General features: G+C 34.8%; 1 protein-coding gene and 1 long non-coding RNA gene across 2 annotated transcripts; both read right to left on the minus strand.

Annotated features, from left to right (window-relative positions):
- Positions 1 to 4,110: 4,110 nt before the first annotated feature.
- LOC120346675 (plasminogen-like) lies at positions 4,111 to 5,450 on the minus strand. Its single transcript, XM_078115188.1, has 4 exons — positions 5,360 to 5,450; positions 5,054 to 5,171; positions 4,458 to 4,594; positions 4,111 to 4,208 (listed from the first exon to the last, which is right to left on the minus strand). The coding sequence occupies exons 1-4, from the start codon at positions 5,439 to 5,441 to the stop codon at positions 4,111 to 4,113; spliced, it is 435 nt and encodes a 144-aa protein (XP_077971314.1). The 5' UTR covers positions 5,442 to 5,450.
- Positions 5,451 to 8,677: 3,227 nt separating this feature from the next.
- LOC144425586 (uncharacterized) lies at positions 8,678 to 10,168 on the minus strand. Its single transcript, XR_013477538.1, has 3 exons — positions 9,979 to 10,168; positions 9,305 to 9,368; positions 8,678 to 8,791 (listed from the first exon to the last, which is right to left on the minus strand). It is a non-coding gene; the product is annotated as an uncharacterized LOC144425586 (long non-coding RNA).
- Between the last annotated feature and the right edge of the window lie 9,831 nt (positions 10,169 to 19,999).

Consider the following 19,999-nt stretch of genomic DNA (forward strand, 5'->3'; position numbering starts at 1 on the left):
ATACTATTTTTAGATGTGTTTCATTGAAATATATTCGAGAATACTAGAATTTTCAGTACAGCTTCAACAGAACAATATTTATTTATTTGGGGATCGAATATGTAATTGAAACCACTCCGGCCACGATTGGGACCAACTCGACTATATTAAACGAACTGTATTACTTGCGTGACATTTTGTCATACCATTTTCTATTAAAAACCGCTAAAATAACGCTGCGAGTAGCTCATTATATGCCATATGCCAGAAAACGAGTGGCCCAACTGCAGCAAAATATAGCATATGTATATGTATATATATATAGAGAGAGAGCCATTCGAATGATTTACATAAACAGTCAATGTATTTTAGATGCATGTACTCTATTCACATGTCACACCATTGTGTCTGTGTTATCGACCCAACTCCGATAAGAAAAGGATTCGCCTGCACAACTAATATTTATCACAATGCATTACTGATAGGCTCACAAAATTCAGGTTCGCAGGCCGTGGGCAAATGTAACTGCCAAATTTTGAAAATATAGCTTTATGCGCAAAGCGAGAATATGGTTTCGTGAGCACGAATTACATTTCCCAAAATAAAACTACTGTCAACCCGGGTTTTTTCGCCAATATAGTTTTGCAACAACGAACGTTTGCTCAATTGCCGAAACGAACTTACGTGAGGATGCAATTTTACGATAACTAACTCTTGGTTGGAAGAATTCAGGTTTGCGCGTATGAATTTTTTCAGAAAAGGTCTACGAAAGTTCGATGCCAATGCTTTTTCAATCGAAATCAAATAGACACGGACACAGTATATGCACAAATTAACCTAAGTTCTACAAGGAGAATTTGCAAACATCATGCGATAATATATCTTGAAGAAAATATCTTGAAAAAGTTTTACTATATATTGCACGTCAACACAGTTTTTGTGATATTCTATAATAGCATATCTTTAAGGAAAAGTTTTTAAAAATAGAAAGTCATAGATTTGACAAAATACCGAAACTTATGCCTTTTTAATAAAACAAACTAAGCACTGTTGCAAACTATCGCCATAACAAAAAGGCGATATGCGATACTGCTGTATAAAATACACCAAGTAACCCATTAGTAAACGGAAGAAATCTAATGGAAACCCTATTTTATGATCTGATTTATTCAATACTTGTACATTACTTTCTATTGTGACCACTTGTAACACAAACATTTGTATAACTTATGTGTTTATTCTTACAGTTGAATCTCATGCGAATAGCAACACAAAGATCTTATTTGCATCAGATTATTTAGCATATATTCTTGCTGTTGATTGTAATAAATTTGAAGGTAATTTTTGAAGTGTAACAATTGCAGGGAACAAATTAGTTTTTACTTTGCGTGAAAGTAAACGTGAGTAGAAATCTTATATTTCAAGTCCCCGTTTCGAGAAACATCAAATGCGGTAAATAGGACAAAAAAAAACATAGTAGCATTGTGTTTCCAGCGCAATCAGACACGGACAAAATAACAGATGTCCTAATCTAATAAAATGAAATAAAATCCAAAGTGTGTGAAATTTGATACCAAAACGGATACCTTGGTGTACTTAGTTTTGATCAGTTCTTACCAATATTCACTATAGTAATTATTTTCATAATACAAAATTAATTACAACATAGTCTCAAATTTTGCAGGGATTCGATGGATTGGAGTGTTTACACCAACACCGTATCCAACAGCGGAAGATCTTCTTGGCGTCAGAAATACTTTGATTGATTTGAATGTGACATCGCCTCTAGATTTTCTCAATGCCACGGCCGAAAATTGGATTGATTGACTCATATTATATCCACTCATCCTATTATAGAACGATATAGCAAATAAATATTCAGACGCATAACAAAAAAATATTCACCAATTTCACTGTTTGTTTGATAGACAATGTTTGGAATACTTGCTTTATTTACTATCGGATCTCTCTATCAATCTCTCTTTCACTCTATTTCAAAGGCGGGGTATTACGAAAAATGTATTTGGGGAAATTGATTCTGATAATTGTTTAGAACGTAGCGCCTAACGTTTCCACAAAGTTTCCACGACGAAGGAATTTTCGAGGACCGCTAAAGTCAGTGGTTCTCAAACTTTGTGAGCCTGCCGAACCCCTACGCTATTCCGCAAGCTTCTGTCGAACCCAAAATATTTGAACTAAGAGCGCAACCTGAACTTATTGAGGGTAAGTCGATTTTGTACAAATTTATAGAAAATTTGACCACCTTCAATTGATAAAATATAAATTCGTTGCCTTACTGTTGAGCATAGGTTGTTTTTGCGAGTTAAATTTGAAGGAAATGCTTTGTCAAGAGAGTATCAACCACCGAAAAAAAAAACTGGTTGCTCCATTGGTTGTAGCAGAATAAATTGCAACAAACAGTAAACTTCAATTATTCATTAGATTTATTAGTAATACTTCTGCTGCTGTTTTTCGGTAACCAATTGAGAGACACGTGGCTTCGATTCAAAAGGGGCAATTCTCACGCCATTCTCGCATTGGAGTCTCGTTCAGTTGAACAGGAAGAGCCATACCGCAAATAATCATCAGACCAAGATCTTTTCTTGGATGACATATTTAACGAAAAAAATCCTCGGAATTACAAAGAGTTTTTGTAGAAAAGAAACGTTGAACCTATCTGAAAATTGTGGTGCAATCTTAGATACCAGTACGCCGGGTCGAAATGACTTGGAGGTCATTTGTAATATTTTTTATAGCTTGACAATTGACTACTCTCGAAAACATTCCATCTGGAGATTTAGATGATAGATACCAGACTGAAGAAGGTACCTATCAAGAAAAGTTAAATATAATTTGATCTTATTTGCAATTGGGTATTGAAAAGTTTTCCAAAATTGCCGCACCCCATTTCGAAGGGCAAGTGTTCTCATATTTACTTATTGAAGTATTCCATTAGTTTAGCATGTATACTTCATACATCAAATACGTTCATAAATACTTGCCTGAGACCAGTCTACATTCTCTTTTGGTGTCGAACCACAGTTGTCATAAATGAACGAGGTTGGATGGCTATGGACATCTATAACCACAGTAATGTACGCTGTTAGAAATAGGCTGCATTTCCAAATAATGCAGTTTATACAACCTTCTTCCAGAAAGATTTTCAGAATTATATCGTCAGATGTAAGTCAATCCATATAGATATCAGACGGGATAGGAAATGACGTTTCCAGAGATACTACATGATTTCTACAGCTTTGTTTACAATTCTCTTCCATGTACTGTTATATATCTGCACATTTTCTAGGTGTACTTTACAGTTGTAAAGTTTTGGGTTTTCGCAAAAAAACGGCAGAATATAATTCAGAAAATGAGAATCACTCTGAAATTAACGCCTTTCGAAATCAAAATTTTAGAAAATTTACAGTAAGGAATATCGATCACGACATCCTTCATTCCATCATATTATATGATACTACGCTAGAATATTATTTGACTGTTTTATTATGCCTGGAAATAAATAACCACAAAAGAGAAATGTTCATAAAATTAAAAAACGAAATTCGGCATCTTTTCATTATTATGGCGGTATGCAATTGGCACGGATATAAACCTATAGTTACGCCGTGGAAAATTCTGTTGCATTTCTGATGCTAATTTTATATCAAGCATATATATTTTTGCTCATTTGTTCATCTAAAGCTAATTCATCACGAGTTCATTAAAATTTGTGATAAAGGCATAAAAGCTTTCAAAGTTCATATATATATCCTGAATTGAGTTAAGTAAATATTTGTGTGAAATACATACTCTTGACATATCAAAAGTTTTATATGTATTGCAAAAAAAAAAAAATTCGTAGCATGAATTGGTGAGAGATATCACAAAGTGTGGTTCAAATCATTGTCAAAGTAGTGCCGGACCTTGTACCCGATTAACGAGAGGAAATATATATAATATAAGAAATCCGCTTTGAACAAATCAATGAATCGCCGTGGTTATGAATATTATTGGTCCAAAAATTTATTCGGAGTGCATCATCTTTCTAATCAATAAAGTGTGACTTCGTTTAACTTATTTTATATATACTACAACAAAGACATCGAGAGCGAAATCATTGAGGGTCATTGATCAAAAATTTGGGTGGTCAACAGCAGCAGCCTCAGTCAAGGCAACTTCATTACATATTATTATCGATACCACCGATGTGGATTGCTTCGGCGTTGAGACTTGAAAATGTTGAATGATTAGATAACGGACTTTGTGGTGAGCTACGCGTCAAAATAATTCGTGTCCCAATTGTATGATTGTCACCTCATGTGAATACATCATTAATCATTTGCTCCAAGATATATATATATATATATATATAGTGGGTTTCCGTCATGGGAATTCTGGGGTACATGACTACACGTCTTCATCAATTAAAAAGAGGCAAAAAACTTCGTGTCATATAGGCTACATTTTTATGAACTCACATTCACACTTCGGTATTGGACAATTTTCCCAACGTTTCTCCGAGTCTGTTGTATAACACCAAGGTCCCAATGGTTCTGCATCAGGATTTCTGCAGAAGTTGTTTACTAATCCAGAATGGGTAAAGACTTCTGCAGTTCTGTGAGTATAGTAAATGATATTAAGCGTGGTAAAACGGTCAGCGGAAACAGTAAAAAAGAAACGGTAAAAGATGTGTGAGGAAATAAATGTTGTCATATATGTGCTATACACCCGGTTGACGAGCAGTGACTTAGGGCGCTGACTTAATTTATCATTCAACAAAAAATTAGCGCAATATATTTGACGTTACTAAAAACACTTTCCATTTCTCGGATCTGATAAATATTGAGACGAAATCTAAATTCTTATAAATAGTGCCAATTCTATGAAGTAATTTCCACCGAGAAGTAGCGCAAAAATAATCGATTCAAAATAGTTCGTGGTTAAAGGCGTAATCTTTTCACTAAACATGTGCATGTTATGCATCCATATTTAGTATATGACTGTAACTTTGTATTTTATGCTAATGTAAAATATCCATTTACGGAAAGTCATAATATACCCGTGATTCATATACCTTGTATGTTTATGCGGGCTCTGCGAATCCCATCGTTGACAAGTTTTTCCACCATTTGTGACAGTCATATTCCCTCGGTAACTTGCCCCACGATCAGCCGTATTCCAACAGTCATGAGCTGTAAGACAAAATAATGAAATGTCAATTATGCTGGGGCTTCTTGATATCCTTTGCGTATTTCATATACAGAACATTTGATTGAAATGTTTTTATCAGCTTTCATGATTTTATTGCTGGCATGTTTATTTATGTTTTCGATCCCCAAATATTACGCTCCGATAGGCAATATTGCAAAAAGTATCTTACTATCTGAAGCTCCAGATACATCTCTGACTAATGCCAGTAAAAGAAGAATAGCGGCATATCTTTCGAAACTTTGCAATTTCATTCTTGCAGTATGAACCTTACAATATAAATCTACTAAGTTGCTTTTATTACATGTATTAGCAAAAAAGAATCAGACATTGAAATGAAGCTTTATTAGCATAATATGATGCGATAAAAACTTGATAAAAATATATATTTAATATATTACACATTTACATGTTTTACCCCATGTAAACACATTTTGCTTGCGATAAGCGCTTGAGATTAACCTTAACAGTTTACAAGTGTGCTCTAGTTTATTAGACCAAAACTACAACTCAAATTTTTAGAGGTTTGGAAGTTTCTAAAATAAGGAATTTTGAATTACTGAATTTGTAACTGTAAACCATTCACAGCCACGTCCAACATCTCTAACCGGGCGCACTTCAGATGACCACGTTCAAGATTGTTTTTAGATCTTTGATTGAATAAGAACAATTCCAACGTTGAACGTTCTTTGGCTAATGTTCAAATCAGTAATAAGGTCAAATATCAATTCATATTTACAATCCTAATAGTACAATCCTACCAAATTGCATTTATCATTGTGTCTTCTTGAACTATTATTGGCATCATACCAAAGCGTCTTATGAGATAAAGTGGGTTTCCTACCGCTGACTTCATATAGGCATTTAGGCTATACTCATATTTCCGCAATTTTCTTATTTATTTTCAGGATTGCCCATACATGAGGCAAAGCTTGACTCTGTTGGTAACTTGTATTCAAAATCCTGACAGACCTCAAATCTCACCAAAATTTCAAAACAATTGCGTGAGTAAACATACACTAGAAAAACTGCAGTATAAATATTCATTATTATTCATTAATTACACTGTGTGCGTGAGTATAACTGAAATTGTACATTAAACGCGCAAAAAATATTCTTCACATGGCACGTTGAAATAAATGTTAGTCGACATCAAAGCAATCAGATATATATAATAATCGTTTATTTATATTTTCCGAAGATCAAATCTATGCTGACTTAAATCTTGCTGTTTAAATTTCTGAACTACACTTAAAATTGCTCAACTTCGCTAATTCGTTTTTATCTATATCACCAATCCCTTCTTCCAGTATTTTTAGTTTTTGGAAATGCAAACTTTCGAAACTTGTGGGCGGCTAGGGATGCCGCTTTGGGATTTGCGAATCGAATCGTATGGCATCTTTTTTGAAGCGATTCAAATCAGATTTATGCGATTCGGAAAAAGCGAGCAATTTACCAAAGAAAAACAAACGATGAACGTTTGTTCATAATTGTTATCGGCGACGTTGAATTTTCCGAATGCGGTCATGCGGCACTTCAAATAACATCAAATTACAGGACGAAATGAAAATGAATTTTTCGTGATCAACTTTTACTGATCGGACGCCGTTTATTTCAAGTTCGGAGCAACACACTCTTTTACGCATCCCTCGACATGCTGTGTTGAGATAATTTTTAGCAAACTGTAGGTTATGTATTCCACTGAATGGCCTAAGTTTCTAATATACGCGAATTTATATGTATCGTATATCCAAAAATTTGTGACATTTTTGATAAAATTTGCAACAGCACACCTGCGCAGCGACCAAGTCATGATACGCCCTGTCATGATTGAAAAAAGAATAATCTACCGACTTTTAGAAATAATTTCATTTTGATTGAAACATAATTTAAACTTCATTCAGATTGAAATATTTCGCGCATATTTTAAGAGAACTATTACTGAATAAGTTCATTAGCCGGCCATGTTAATCGATACTCATGTTAACCAAAAATTTATTTTTAATCTATTTTATTCGCACTTGTTATGCCTCCGCTCGAATGGCGGTAATTGAAATGAGGGGAAACATAATGTGATAGAACATATACGTGTCTTCTTCCACATTAATAAAAATGAAACATTTTCTTTAGTTTTTTTCAGACCGATACAAGCGGGAAATAAAATATATCATGTTATTTCTAGCAAGTGTCATAGCGGGCAGGTGGGAGTAGATAATACTTGAAGAATGGCAACTTATGCACTGCCTTACATTAAAACGCGCCAGATTTCATACCAGACAAAGCACATAATGTGCGAATTTCGTCTTACTTTATCTCAAACGACATTGTTTGAAATTTAAATACAGCGTCGACCTATTATCGCTCGTTAGCGCAGCGGCTATTATGTACATTACAAATTTAAACGTAGTCCAATATAATAAATGTTTGATAAAAACGATTTTAGCCATTTTTTGTTGTCGCATTACACTAGTATTAATTTATGACCAGTATCTCCTTGTTTAGCATGCTCTATCACAACAATCAGCATATATGGTACAGAGATGATGGAGCACTGATCTGCGCATAAAAAAAGGTCTCCTTCATGTATTTTCAAGTCACAAATTATTGTAAAAAATCATACTAATATTTTGGAGATAGAAAATCTGTAATAAGGCGGGTCTCAATTCAATATACCAATATGTGAAACACCACAGTCACATATGCTGGTATGGAATTTATAGAAGCAGTGCTGTTACTATGTTTATGACATAATGGTACAATAGAGCCTTCTCTCATTTTCGCATGTGAATTTCGTCAAATTTCTCCAGTCCTGATACAAGTACTGCATGTGTAAAGCGCAAACCTACACAATAATAATTCAGTATTGTAAGACTTGCAGCTGACTTGCAACGGCAAGCTTTCCATCAATTATTGCAGGTATTGGTGATAACAATGACATACATCTTTTTTATAATGATGGAAATATGTTTGGCTCATTCACTGAAAATACTTTGACATCAATCCTGTCTAGCATGTTTGTGTGTCAGTGTTCCATTGTCAAGTTTCTTTTCTAAATTTGGGCTAGTTTTTTGTGACTTTGAGCAAACCAACGCATGTAATAAAGAAAAAAAGCTGTATATACTGTAATTTAACTTGAATATTCGTCCATATATGTGGGTAGCTCTTCTGTGACTTTTTTGAAAAAATTGCAATGAAACATTAATATAACTGTCAATCGAATGGTTTAGGAACTTGACGAGAAAATAAAAATGAGGATATATTCAATAAGGAACAAAAGGCAACTATACTATGTGCCTACTTCTGCCTTGACTAATGTTTCAATATCGCGCCAGTAAGTACACAATGTATATATTTCATTCAATTTTGTTTTTATTTTATGATTTTTCGTGGAAATGAAGATGATCATGATTTTTCGAGCAATATGGAAGTCATAAAAAGCCTCACAAAAACATGTTATATCAAAATATTCAATAACGAGTCTGAGAAACTTTCTGGTTCTGTATCAAGCAATATTCGAAATACAAATATTCAAATTCTCTGTGCAATTGTAGGTTTGTCCGTTTTTTGCTTTTCTAAAATGTTCGCGCCTTTACGTCAGGTCATCCTGTAATATTCAAGCGGTTAAAGATTTCTTAATTTTGAAACTGGAAATTGGAAGTTTTATTGAAAAATTGTATTTTCTAGAATTTTATTATTGATGAATAGTGTACTTACAAATACTTCATGAAAAAGAAATATACCTGAAATCGCTAATTACTCTTTTTTTGGTACACTTCTTGCAAATCAATTTTTCTAGATTTATTGCATATCTATAAGCTGGGTGAATTTGTCTTATAAAGTATATTTACATCAAAAAAGGTATTGATGTAGGCATTTGAAGCTATCACTTCATTTATTGGTAATATTGACCATGTTTCAGAAAATTTTAAAAACGGACTATCTTGAGGTATCCTCGGAGTAGTTTGTCACTACAATACAGACTCAGATCTTAAAATGCGATCATGAATTTGTCTATATATTTTGATTGTTATGACATAAACTGCGAGAAATATTTGAAATCATTTTGTAATGAGCACTGAATGTTATAATGATGACCAGGCTCCTTCAGGATACATACTTTATGTCTACGAATAGCCCTCTTTGTATGGTATTTCATTTGTTAGGATGGATTTCAAATTAACCTGAAAATAAAGGGTAAAAGAATTTACAAGGATTTCGGATGAAATAATTATTGCTGAAAGCCTGGAAGAATTCTAACAATATTGCAGGAAACTTATAATCTAAAAACATACATCGAAAACGTTGAGCTGGCTATCCATTTTCTTAATAAAACAGAGACTTTAGTTACAAAAAACAGAAGGACACAATACAGTATCTATATAATTCAGTTGTTAATTGTCTTTTTCTAGTTCATCCGAGCATTTACTGTTTTTGAATACATATAGGTTTTACCCGAGTCAATCTGCAACAATAAGTTTGTTATTTATTTGTAGCCCGTTCACCTATCCGTAAAAATTTATATGAAACCAATTATTTTATCCCAGAGCGGTCTTATAAATTAGGGTATAATGAAAATTGCAATTCTCCTCTTTTGACGCGTTTCACAAGGTCACTCGCTTTGATTTCGTTGCTTTTTAGCGAGAAATCAAAATTAAACAGCGTTCGATAAGGCTGATAACGTGCCATACATATACTGCCAAGAATAAGCATATGTCGCCAACTCATATACAAATACAGCCAACCAAATATACATATATAGCATATATGATTGTTAAATGAATGTGATGTCACCGTATATTGCTATTTCGTAGACCGTCTCAGAACTGCCAGTCGCCCGTTCACCTTTCAACTTCAATGCCCACGTTAATGAAGAAACTTTAGTAAACTCTGTTTGATTTTATTCTCAGATTTCCACAACATACAGAATACAAATCTTAAAACATTTATCCACACTAGCTTAGAATGGTTTACATCGTCAATATCGAAAGATATCGAGTCGTATTTATACGTCGATCATACATCTAATTAAATACTGTAAACGTGAGCTCGTGATTCACGTTATAAACAGAAACTATTATCTCAATAAGGGTAATTATGTACCTCGTACGGATGGCAACTTAGATATAATTAGTGTTTAAATATCGTGGTGAAATGAATTTTAATTTGATAATGGCCGGGTGGAACATGTTATGTTCTTAAATTAACTTTGTTTTGATGATTTCAACATGAAATGGGGTACATTTGGGGGTTAGTTGCTATACATATACTGCCAGTCTGCCGAGTGATACGCATATATAGAAATATACAAATACTGCCAGATCATTTCATAAGAATACAATTTATTTATATATGGGTTGCATCTACGAATAATATGCACATTACAGGTCGTTCATATAATTACCGCATATAAATAGCATGAAAAACTCCGAAGCGGTGATCGATAGTGATCAATACGATATTAGCATCTAGGGGTAAGGCTTTATATATATGTTGATTAAAAACAAAAAGACATAAAACTACCAGTGTTTGTAGTACATGGTAACACGAGAAATGTGCTGGCTGAAAATCTTTCTTCAGTGAACTATTCTATAGCTACTGGCGATAAACTGTTCACTAACTAATTAAATTAACGTTTAGTGGAAAATATCAAACATAAAACTGTCGGTGCGTGTAGTAATAAATGTACAGCAGGCATCAATCGGTGATGTCATAATACTCCACAAAACTGATCGTTGATATTACGAGAAATGTGCTGGCTGAAAATGTCTTTTCAGAGGACTATTGTTTGCTCATTGGTAATAAACTGTCTACAAAATAATCAAATTATCGCTTGGTGGTAAATATAAAACATAAAATTGCCGGTGCGTGTAGTTCTTGGAAAATGTCCAATAGGAGCCAATCTATGATGTCATAATACCTTGATGATTGTTAATAACACAAGAAATGTGCTGGCTGAAAATATTTTTAAGGGAACTATTCTTTGCCTATTGTCAATAAACTGTCCACAAAATAACAAAATTGCCGCTTGGTGAAAAACATAAAACTGCCGGGGCGCATAGTTTTTAATAAATACCAAATAGGCGCCAATCTATGATGTCACAATACCCCTCAAAAGCTGATCGATGATAATACTAGAAATTTGTTGGCTGAAAATCCTCTTTTCAGAGAACTATTTTTCGGCTATTGACATTAAACTATCCACAAAATAATCAAATTAACGCTTGGTGATAAATATAAAACTGCCGGGGCGTGTAGTTCTTGAAAAATGACCAATAGGAGACAATCTATCATGTCATAATCCCTCAACAGCTGATTTTTAATACCACGAAAAATATGGTGGTTGAAAATCTCTTTTGAGGGAACTATTATTTGACTATTGACAATAAACTGTCCACAAAATAATAAAATTACCGCTTGGTGGAAAATATAAAATAACATTGATAAATCTCCAATAGGCGCCAATATAAGATGTAATATTACCCCACAGAATTTATTAATTTTGAAATTATGGTTCAACTGAAATATTTCAGATCTTTTTTAAAAACATTCTTTAAACAAATGTTCCGCGTTGGTAACATAAAACCACTCTGGAGACAAGCGTATCTAAAGAGTCATTATATATATGCTGATTAAATATTTTAGATTCTCAGTTGACAGTTCTTTGTCGAAATGCCATAAACATCAAATACGGGATTTGAGTGATCAAAAAAAAACTTAAAAAAAGAAAGTATATTTTTTTCAATTACTGAAATGATAACCGTGTTCAATAAAACAAAAAATCCACATTTATGTATTAAAAAGTAAAATGTCAAATAATTTACACTATTAAATACCCTTTGAAAAAATATTTTTGAATCTAGAATATATTCCGAATTGAGCCATGGCCTTAAATAAAACCTAATATAACACAAAATATAACGAATTTGTAGGCATCTAAGCACTCAATGGATAAAACACTGTCGAATTGTGCGCAGTGGAGCATGTCCTATTGAACCTCGGTGCGTTGTTTCCAACAAACATTTTCATATTGCTCCATGGCAAAATTAGAAAGGTACATCTCCTCGCTAAACGTTATGAATATTTCACAGTGGAATAAAGCTAAAATATTTCATACATTTGTTTTTTTCTGTCGGAAAAGATAATGTGAAAAATAAAAAACGGAGATGGCGAAATTTTAATTTCAACCCCCTAAAACCAATTTCATATCATATCAAGGGTGGCTCTGCACGCTCGCTGTCCGTTTGCAAAGACGTCGTAAATCACCAAACGTCAGAGTCAAACATCGAAAGCAATGGCTGATGATGGATATAGTATGAGTGCTAAAGCTGATTTTTCATCGTGTGCTCAACAGTGGGTATTAGATTTAACATATTTATACTTCATTTCAGGCAACAGTTTGAGTGAGTTCAAACCAAACTAATTTAACAATGAATGATAAATGATGGCCTAACATTCATTTCTTATTTCAATTTCTTTCTAAACTACGTGCATCGGCTACTATGTCCTATTATGCGCAAGCAAAAGGTAACGGCTTACCGCTGAATTATGCTCATATCTAGCATTTTTTCACATTTCAATCAATAGCCATTTTGGAGTTTCTGTAAGCGTAAGCACACTACCCCAATTCGTCAATGAGCATGACGTCATTTCATAAAAGTAAGCAGGCAATGCTTCCTTGATCAATCAATATGCAACATAAGTAATGATAGTTTGCGCCAAACTTGAATTTGGTTAGTTTGTCGATAGTTTACTGCCAATGGCCAAGCATAGTGCTTTGAAGAGAGATTTTTTATATCGTCGCTGGCAGCAACACATTCTTCATGTTATCGCAACCAGCTGTTTTGAGGCTTTATCTTATGGTATCATAGATTGCAACCTATTGTACGTATTCGTGCACCGCGAACTGGGAAACAGTGAATGGCGTACAGCTCCGTAGGTACCGGCAGCTTTAAAAGTAAGGACTGCTTTTCTCTGATTAACGTGTTCATATATTTGAGCATTACCCTCTTGTCACTAAATGATGCTGATATCACAATAATTTATTACATATACTTTACACTTCGTGTAAGAGACTTCCATCAAAAGCCATTTCAACGCACTAATTATATCAATAGGACTTCCAAACTTGTGAGTTGTAGATGCAACCGCATCGATACATAATATACAGGAAGTGCATGGATATGAAATGGATTGACGGTGTTTTTACATCACTTTAATGGCTGTATATGTATATTTAGTTGGTCATAAGTACATATGATAATGGTTATATATGTACATTGCATGAATAGCGTCATATGTATATTAAATTGGTAGTATATGCATATTGCATTGTATGACTCCGCTAAATGCCTCCATAAGCGCATAGACTTGTGCAACAGTACGACTTAACCGGAATACCGGTAGGTGCTCGCCACTAATATAGTCTAGTAATAATTAGTTCAGAAGATCCCGTGTGCTGCAAAGACATACAAATAGGTTCGAAGTTCACGATGCACACGAAAGACTTTATTAAAATAGTGTAAAATCCACGATTAAAACAGATAGAATATAAGAGCGACAAAATACGGTCCTCACTCAGCGACAGCAAAAAGAGCCAACGCTGCGAACTGCAGCCAGTTTACATATGCAGTGGTGGTTGGAGTCGAGTAACAGGATCTAACTATAGGCCGAATTATGGATCAGACTCCACACACCGATGCATATGCAATACTAGACAAGAAATATAAATAAAATATAAAACAATAAAAAATAGGACAATCCAGTCCCACCACAATACCCCCTTTTCATTAGAGAAAATTCAGAAAAATTTACTCTTAAAAAAAATAAAAACATCCCCTAAGAAAGGTATTAACACAATGGGAATACAAAACTCGTAAAAAACACAATGTGTATGTCCATCGGCAGGTATTAGCAAAATATGAAACACAGCGGAACGAAATATTAAACACTCTCTGAACAGCACACACAGAATCAATACAAAATTTCAAGTCAATCATACCACGAGCTTTCAGAGAAGTACCATTAGCAGTTTGAAAACAAACATCACAAGGTGACAAATCACACTCCTTCCCACCAATAAAACAAAAAACTGCATAATCTATAAGCGTAGCAGCGCTACCAGAATCAATAAGAAAACGTACAGTAATGCCATTCACATCAACCATAGCATACCAGCTAGTGGGTAATCTCAAAGAACAAATCAAATCATCAAAATCATGGTCTATGCATAAATTCGTCATCTTTCCAGTAGCAACTGAGGACCCCCGTGCTGCTGATTTCTGTTTAAAGGCATATCATTATTCTTGGGAGCTGGGTGAAACTGGGGAATATTCCCACCGTCACGACGAGTCTGGCCATTCCCACCCCAGGCAGAATTTGAGCTATTCCCTGGTGAACAAATTACTACCGATCCATTGACCGTTTGCTGGGCCGAATACGCAGTAGAAGGCTGCGAATTCTGTGGAACATAATATCTATCACACTGAAAAGTTATATGACCTCTGCCATTACGTATCTGGCACAGGTTATCCGGACAATTCCTACGTATGTGACCCTTGGCACCACAACCATAGCAAGTAATACCTTCATTCCTACGCCCACCCTTCTGGCGGGAAAATCGGGGTTGATGACCTTTGTCAAACATAGCACGAAAACTGTCAAGCATCTCTTTAATATCATTCCGCAGCTTACTAAATTCAGATTCACACACACCATCATCACGCTCAGAATTATTCACAACAGCTACCATGGGCTTACTAGCACGATTAAAACCAGGCGCACTGTGCGTAGCACCAATAGAATGACATACATCAGTCATACATCAGAGTAGCAGTAATAAATTCATCAAATCTCTGAGTTTGCCTGATGGTCAAAGTCTTACACATCGCAAAATCAGGAAAACCTGAAATGAAACGCTGCTTAACAGATTCTCACGAGCAATTACATTCAAAGAAGGATAAGCCTTCCTTGACAATGCGCGAAGTAGCATATTCCGTTGGCGTCTCATTGGCCAACTTCTTCCTGTTATTAAGCAAAGTAGCAAAGTATGACTCCTTACCCTCTGGATAATAACGCTTTATCAAGTGATTCACTGCAACACTCAAACTGTGTCTATCTAGAAGGGATAATTCATTCAACAAGGACAAAGCCTTCCCACGCATACATGCAGCAAAATGAACACCAGCAATTTTATCAGTCCATCCATTGCAGGTAGTAATGGATGAAAAATGACACAAATAATCATCCAAAGACATAACATCACCATTAAAAGTATCAGGCTGGATATCCATTCTCATACTATTATTCATACCAAAAGGAACTGCCTTGCAATCAATAACATTACCATTCACACTTGCATGCATAGGTGTAGACTGGTCAACCACACACTCATCAGCAAAATTCAATTTTTTAATAGTACCGGTACCATTCATTATCAGAGCAGTCCGGTTCACCATTCCTATCAACACTCTTAGGCACCTCAGGGGTTTTTAAAATAGGTTTAGGAATAAATGATGGCACCTCACTCTCAGCCATGGCCTCGTCAATGCTCTCCGGACGGCATATTACCCGTTTGAGTACTTCCTTCATGCCAAAATCTCTTTCTTCAAGTTTTGCAACACTAGCATAGACTATTTGCAGTTATCTAGCAAGTTCTTATTTTCAGCGACAGCAAAAGCAAAAAGAGCGAACGCTGCGAACTGCAGCCAGTTCACATATGCAGTGGTGGTTGGAGTCGAGTAACAGGATCTCTAACTATAGGCCGAATTATAGATCAGACTCCACACACCACTGCATATGCAATACTAGACAATAAATATAAATAAAATATAAAACAATAAAAAAATAGGACAATCCAGTCCCGCCACACTTGACTATACATACACACTACATTGGCTGATTGTGTACATTATTTAAGTGGCTGTATAAGTAAGTATATAGCGTAGTTTATATGAGCATATTGCATTGGCTGTGTATGTACATTACCCGATTGGCCGTATATGTATATTAATTGGGCTGTATATGCATAGGATGTTGACTGCGCTATGCGCATCACTTTCATATGTCTTTATGTGTATAATAGGGTTACCATATTGGAAAAAGCAAAATTCCGGACAGTGCATGACTATGTCGCACAACCTTAGTCCTAACCGGTACACAGAAACTATGTTCAGGTTGTGCGCCATTTTGGTGCGCATACTTCTTTCTGGAGGTCCCTCTTTTCATGAGCACATATATATGCGCTACCGAAATTCTAAGGCTGCAAACCTTGTACGATACTCATGCTAACGTTGTACGATACTCATGCTAAAGCGCCAGCTACCGAAATGAAAAGTATTGTCTTCAGTCACAAGCGGAATCTCACACCAGGCAGGTAAGCACACTCTAATCTAAATATAGCTACGGGCCGTCGACTGGAAAAACCTCAACTTCAGAGTGAAAAATAAGAATGAGAATTAGATTGTGCCAAAACGGAAGAACAGCAATTACATGCTTAAAACAAATTAAAGACAATCACTACAAATTTACTCTTCTGACCATACATATTTTTCTGAAGATTTAATTCTCTTCTTGTCTGATTTCAAAAATGAAAACAATTCACTACAGTGCATTTATATTGGAGAGTCAACATGCCTTTATAGTCGCAACTTGTTTCTCTCTTTAGTCCACTGACTTAGCATCAGTGAAAAGACTCTCTCTACATCGGCATTGTGGGATGTAACAGCAAAGAAAAACAGTTCAATTCTTAAAATTTCGGAGTGGCATGTGATGTTCGTAGACTGATCGAAATATTTGCATCATTTCTTATGCGTTGGCAGTTTAATAAATTTTTTGTCTTGTAGGTAACTTTCCACAAGCTGCTTCAAGTTACAGAATTGGTCAAAGCATTTATCATCGTCCACATCAACCTGTTTACTAATCAGATGTTCCAGGCAAGGCTTTACATCAGGGGTCGGCAACCTTTTGTCGCTCGCGGGCCAAGACCAAAGGTTGCAAGTCATTGGCGGGCCTCATATTTTTAGAATGTTGAAAACAAAAACGAATCCGGCCCGCGGGCCGTAGGTTGCAACCCCTGCTTTACATCCTTCCAACTTGGTATCTCGTTCAAGGTTAACCATTTGAAACAAGTAAACTCTTCCATTGGTTTCCTCCATTTGCACATGTACTCCAAGCATCTCTCATAGACGTTTGCAACTTTAACACCATTGATAAGGAAAAAGCTGTGTTATATTAAAATTCCATACAACCTCGTAGTAAAAAATATGCGCACGATACGAAATAACAATGTTCTGTATTAGCAGTGTGCACATTATGATTGCAGATGCAGTAAAATTCCGGACATTTGATTCCTCCCGGACGCAAAATTTAACCCTAAATTTTCCGGACGGTATGGCAACCCTAGTGTATAATGAGTGACTATGCACACATAGGGAATTGGCTGTGTACATTACTTGAATGGCCGTATATGTATATTGAAGTAAGTGTATATACATATGGCGTTGGCTGTGTATGTACATCACCAAAATCGCTGTATTTGTATATCAATTGGCTGTATATTCATATTACATTGGCTGACATCGGTCCGACCCGCTTGGTCTAATTCGATACTTCCAGCGTTACTAGGTATGATATTACACTGCTAAATACCATTGAATCGACTTTCCATTTAATTTTCTATGTATAAAGTTAGTAGTTAGATAATTATATATATAAAGAATTAAAACAAAGAATAGGACATTGATATCATTTCCACGGGTTTGCAAAAATCATTTTAAATCAAAACCAATTTTACCTTCTGCATATCGCTCATAGCTCATAATTTTACGATTTAAAAAAAACTCTGTATCGCCAAATTTTTCATCTTCTTATGTATTCCTTTCGTTCAAAGAAATACATATTGTAGAAGATGTTTTCTAAACCTTGAACATAAGTTATCACTTTACTCTTATTAATGTGGAAATCAATTGCTACTTCTTATGGGAATCGTAGGTACCTAGTGTAGATTGCCGCCGGTCCAAGTAAATTTTCCTTTATTGTATATATTAACACAATGGTTTTACCAGATTTGGGCGACGAGGCTGGCATCCACCTGTTTTGGGACTGTGTTTAGCAGGCGCGTGAGCCCCGTTTCATGATTTTTTACACTAAAAACGTCTCTCTGATATCGCGAATAAACATTCGTTTGAATATCACGACTTTGGTGTAGGTACTAACTTAGCGATAAAGCGACGCGAGGATAGTAAAAGTCGAAGCAGAATTTTTTTAACATTTTCGAAATTATAACTCCGGCAGCGTGTGCAGCTTTTAAAAAGCACTACATTGCCGTAGTTTCACGACAATGCAAGGGGTATTTTAATAAAAAAAATACAAAAAATACAAAAAATGTGATTTAAAAAAGATCTTGTTTTAAATCAGACTGTTTTTTTAAAAATGATGAACACATATGATTTGGCATAATAAAATAACATTTTTGAGAATGAAAGATTCTCCACCAGTACAAAACTTAACAACAAAAATTGTTTTGTATTTTTTTGTGTCGACCTTCTACCCAATTTTGAATTATAAATATATCTCGACTCAAAATTTATGAAGCATCGCACGGAAAATTCTGAAACACGCAGCGTCAATTATTTCCGAGTACGACATCATAGAAAACTGGAGATTCAAAAAGCAATTTTTTGAATTCGTGTTTTCCTTATTATCACCCGGAAATAACCTGAAAATATCCGTTTGTTTGTTTTATGTTACATGGAACATAAGGAAATTTACATTTGCGTTTATCAATTCAGAACAACCTTCATGTTTGTATAGTATATTATATTCATTTTGCTGTTTCGTGCAAAGAGGAGTATTCAAAATTCCATGCATATTGCCGAAAACACAATGTCTGTGAATATTGCCTAACTGTTTTTCTAAAAAACATCAAACCGACTTGAATTTAACAAATAGTTCATGAAGCTCTAGGCAGAATCAAAAAAATTGTATTGAGAATGGAATTGGAGAAAATGGGCCTAAATGTACTACATTTTTCGCAATTTGTATGAATGGTTGGTTATACTACGATTCATAGAGTAAAACTTTCTTTTATATTCCTTGGAGTTCAATATTACCAATCTGCAGAATGTTGCAGATAAAATATTAAAAACAAATATGTTTAAATATTTATACAGTTTGTTGTTGTTTGAAACAAATAGAGACAGAATATAATATATATACATCATCTCGTCCTTTTATCCATATAAAAAAAGACTTCCCTTATTCTTATCATTTAAAATATTACAAGAAGATTACGTAATGAAATTGAATCAAAAACAATGTGTATTGTTCCAGCTGTAAATTTCTCAGACTTGAGATATGTGTGCATGACAAAACAATATAATACATGGCTTTTGCAGAGGCTTGTGATTCTATTTCAATGAACGAATCTTTGCCTGCCTCCAATTTCTGCCCGGCGCACTCTGCGTTGATGTTGTTTTTTTCTGTAACAATACATATATGTCATTATATATATATATATGTAAATGTGAACATTAAATTTGAAGCAGATGACATCGGCTACACATCATGAGTTGAGTGCTATATTGTCGGCAGATTGATTTGTACTCATGACAAACAGTGCCATGGGTCAAACAATCGTCGATCTCATTCTAGAGAAAAAGTTTCACTCAAAGGCATATTATAACGTTTTAAGTGTATATTTCATTCTCTGTCAGTTGGAACAATTCAATTCAAACGTGTAACTCTGGCAACGCATCATTGTGTGCTTATTTGACTTCTGAAAGAAGTCAGGATCCCTTTTTAGATCTATTTAATA

The sequence above is a fragment of the Styela clava genome, chromosome 8 (genome assembly GCF_964204865.1).
Source record: "Styela clava chromosome 8, kaStyClav1.hap1.2, whole genome shotgun sequence".
Classification (NCBI taxonomy): Eukaryota; Metazoa; Chordata; class Ascidiacea; order Stolidobranchia; family Styelidae; genus Styela; species Styela clava.

Excerpts from the sequence above, each read along its gene's own strand:
- LOC120346675 (XM_078115188.1), bottom strand. The coding sequence starts at position 5,441 with ATGAAATTGCAAAGTTTCGAAAGATATGCCGCTATTCTTCTTTTACTG. Across the intron at positions 5,172-5,359 it reads TGTATCTGGAGCTTCAGATA|CTCATGACTGTTGGAATACG; the intron begins GTAAGATACTTT and ends TTTGTCTTACAG. Across the intron at positions 4,595-5,053 it reads AGCCCGCATAAACATACAAG|AACTGCAGAAGTCTTTACCC; the intron begins GTATATGAATCA and ends CTATACTCACAG.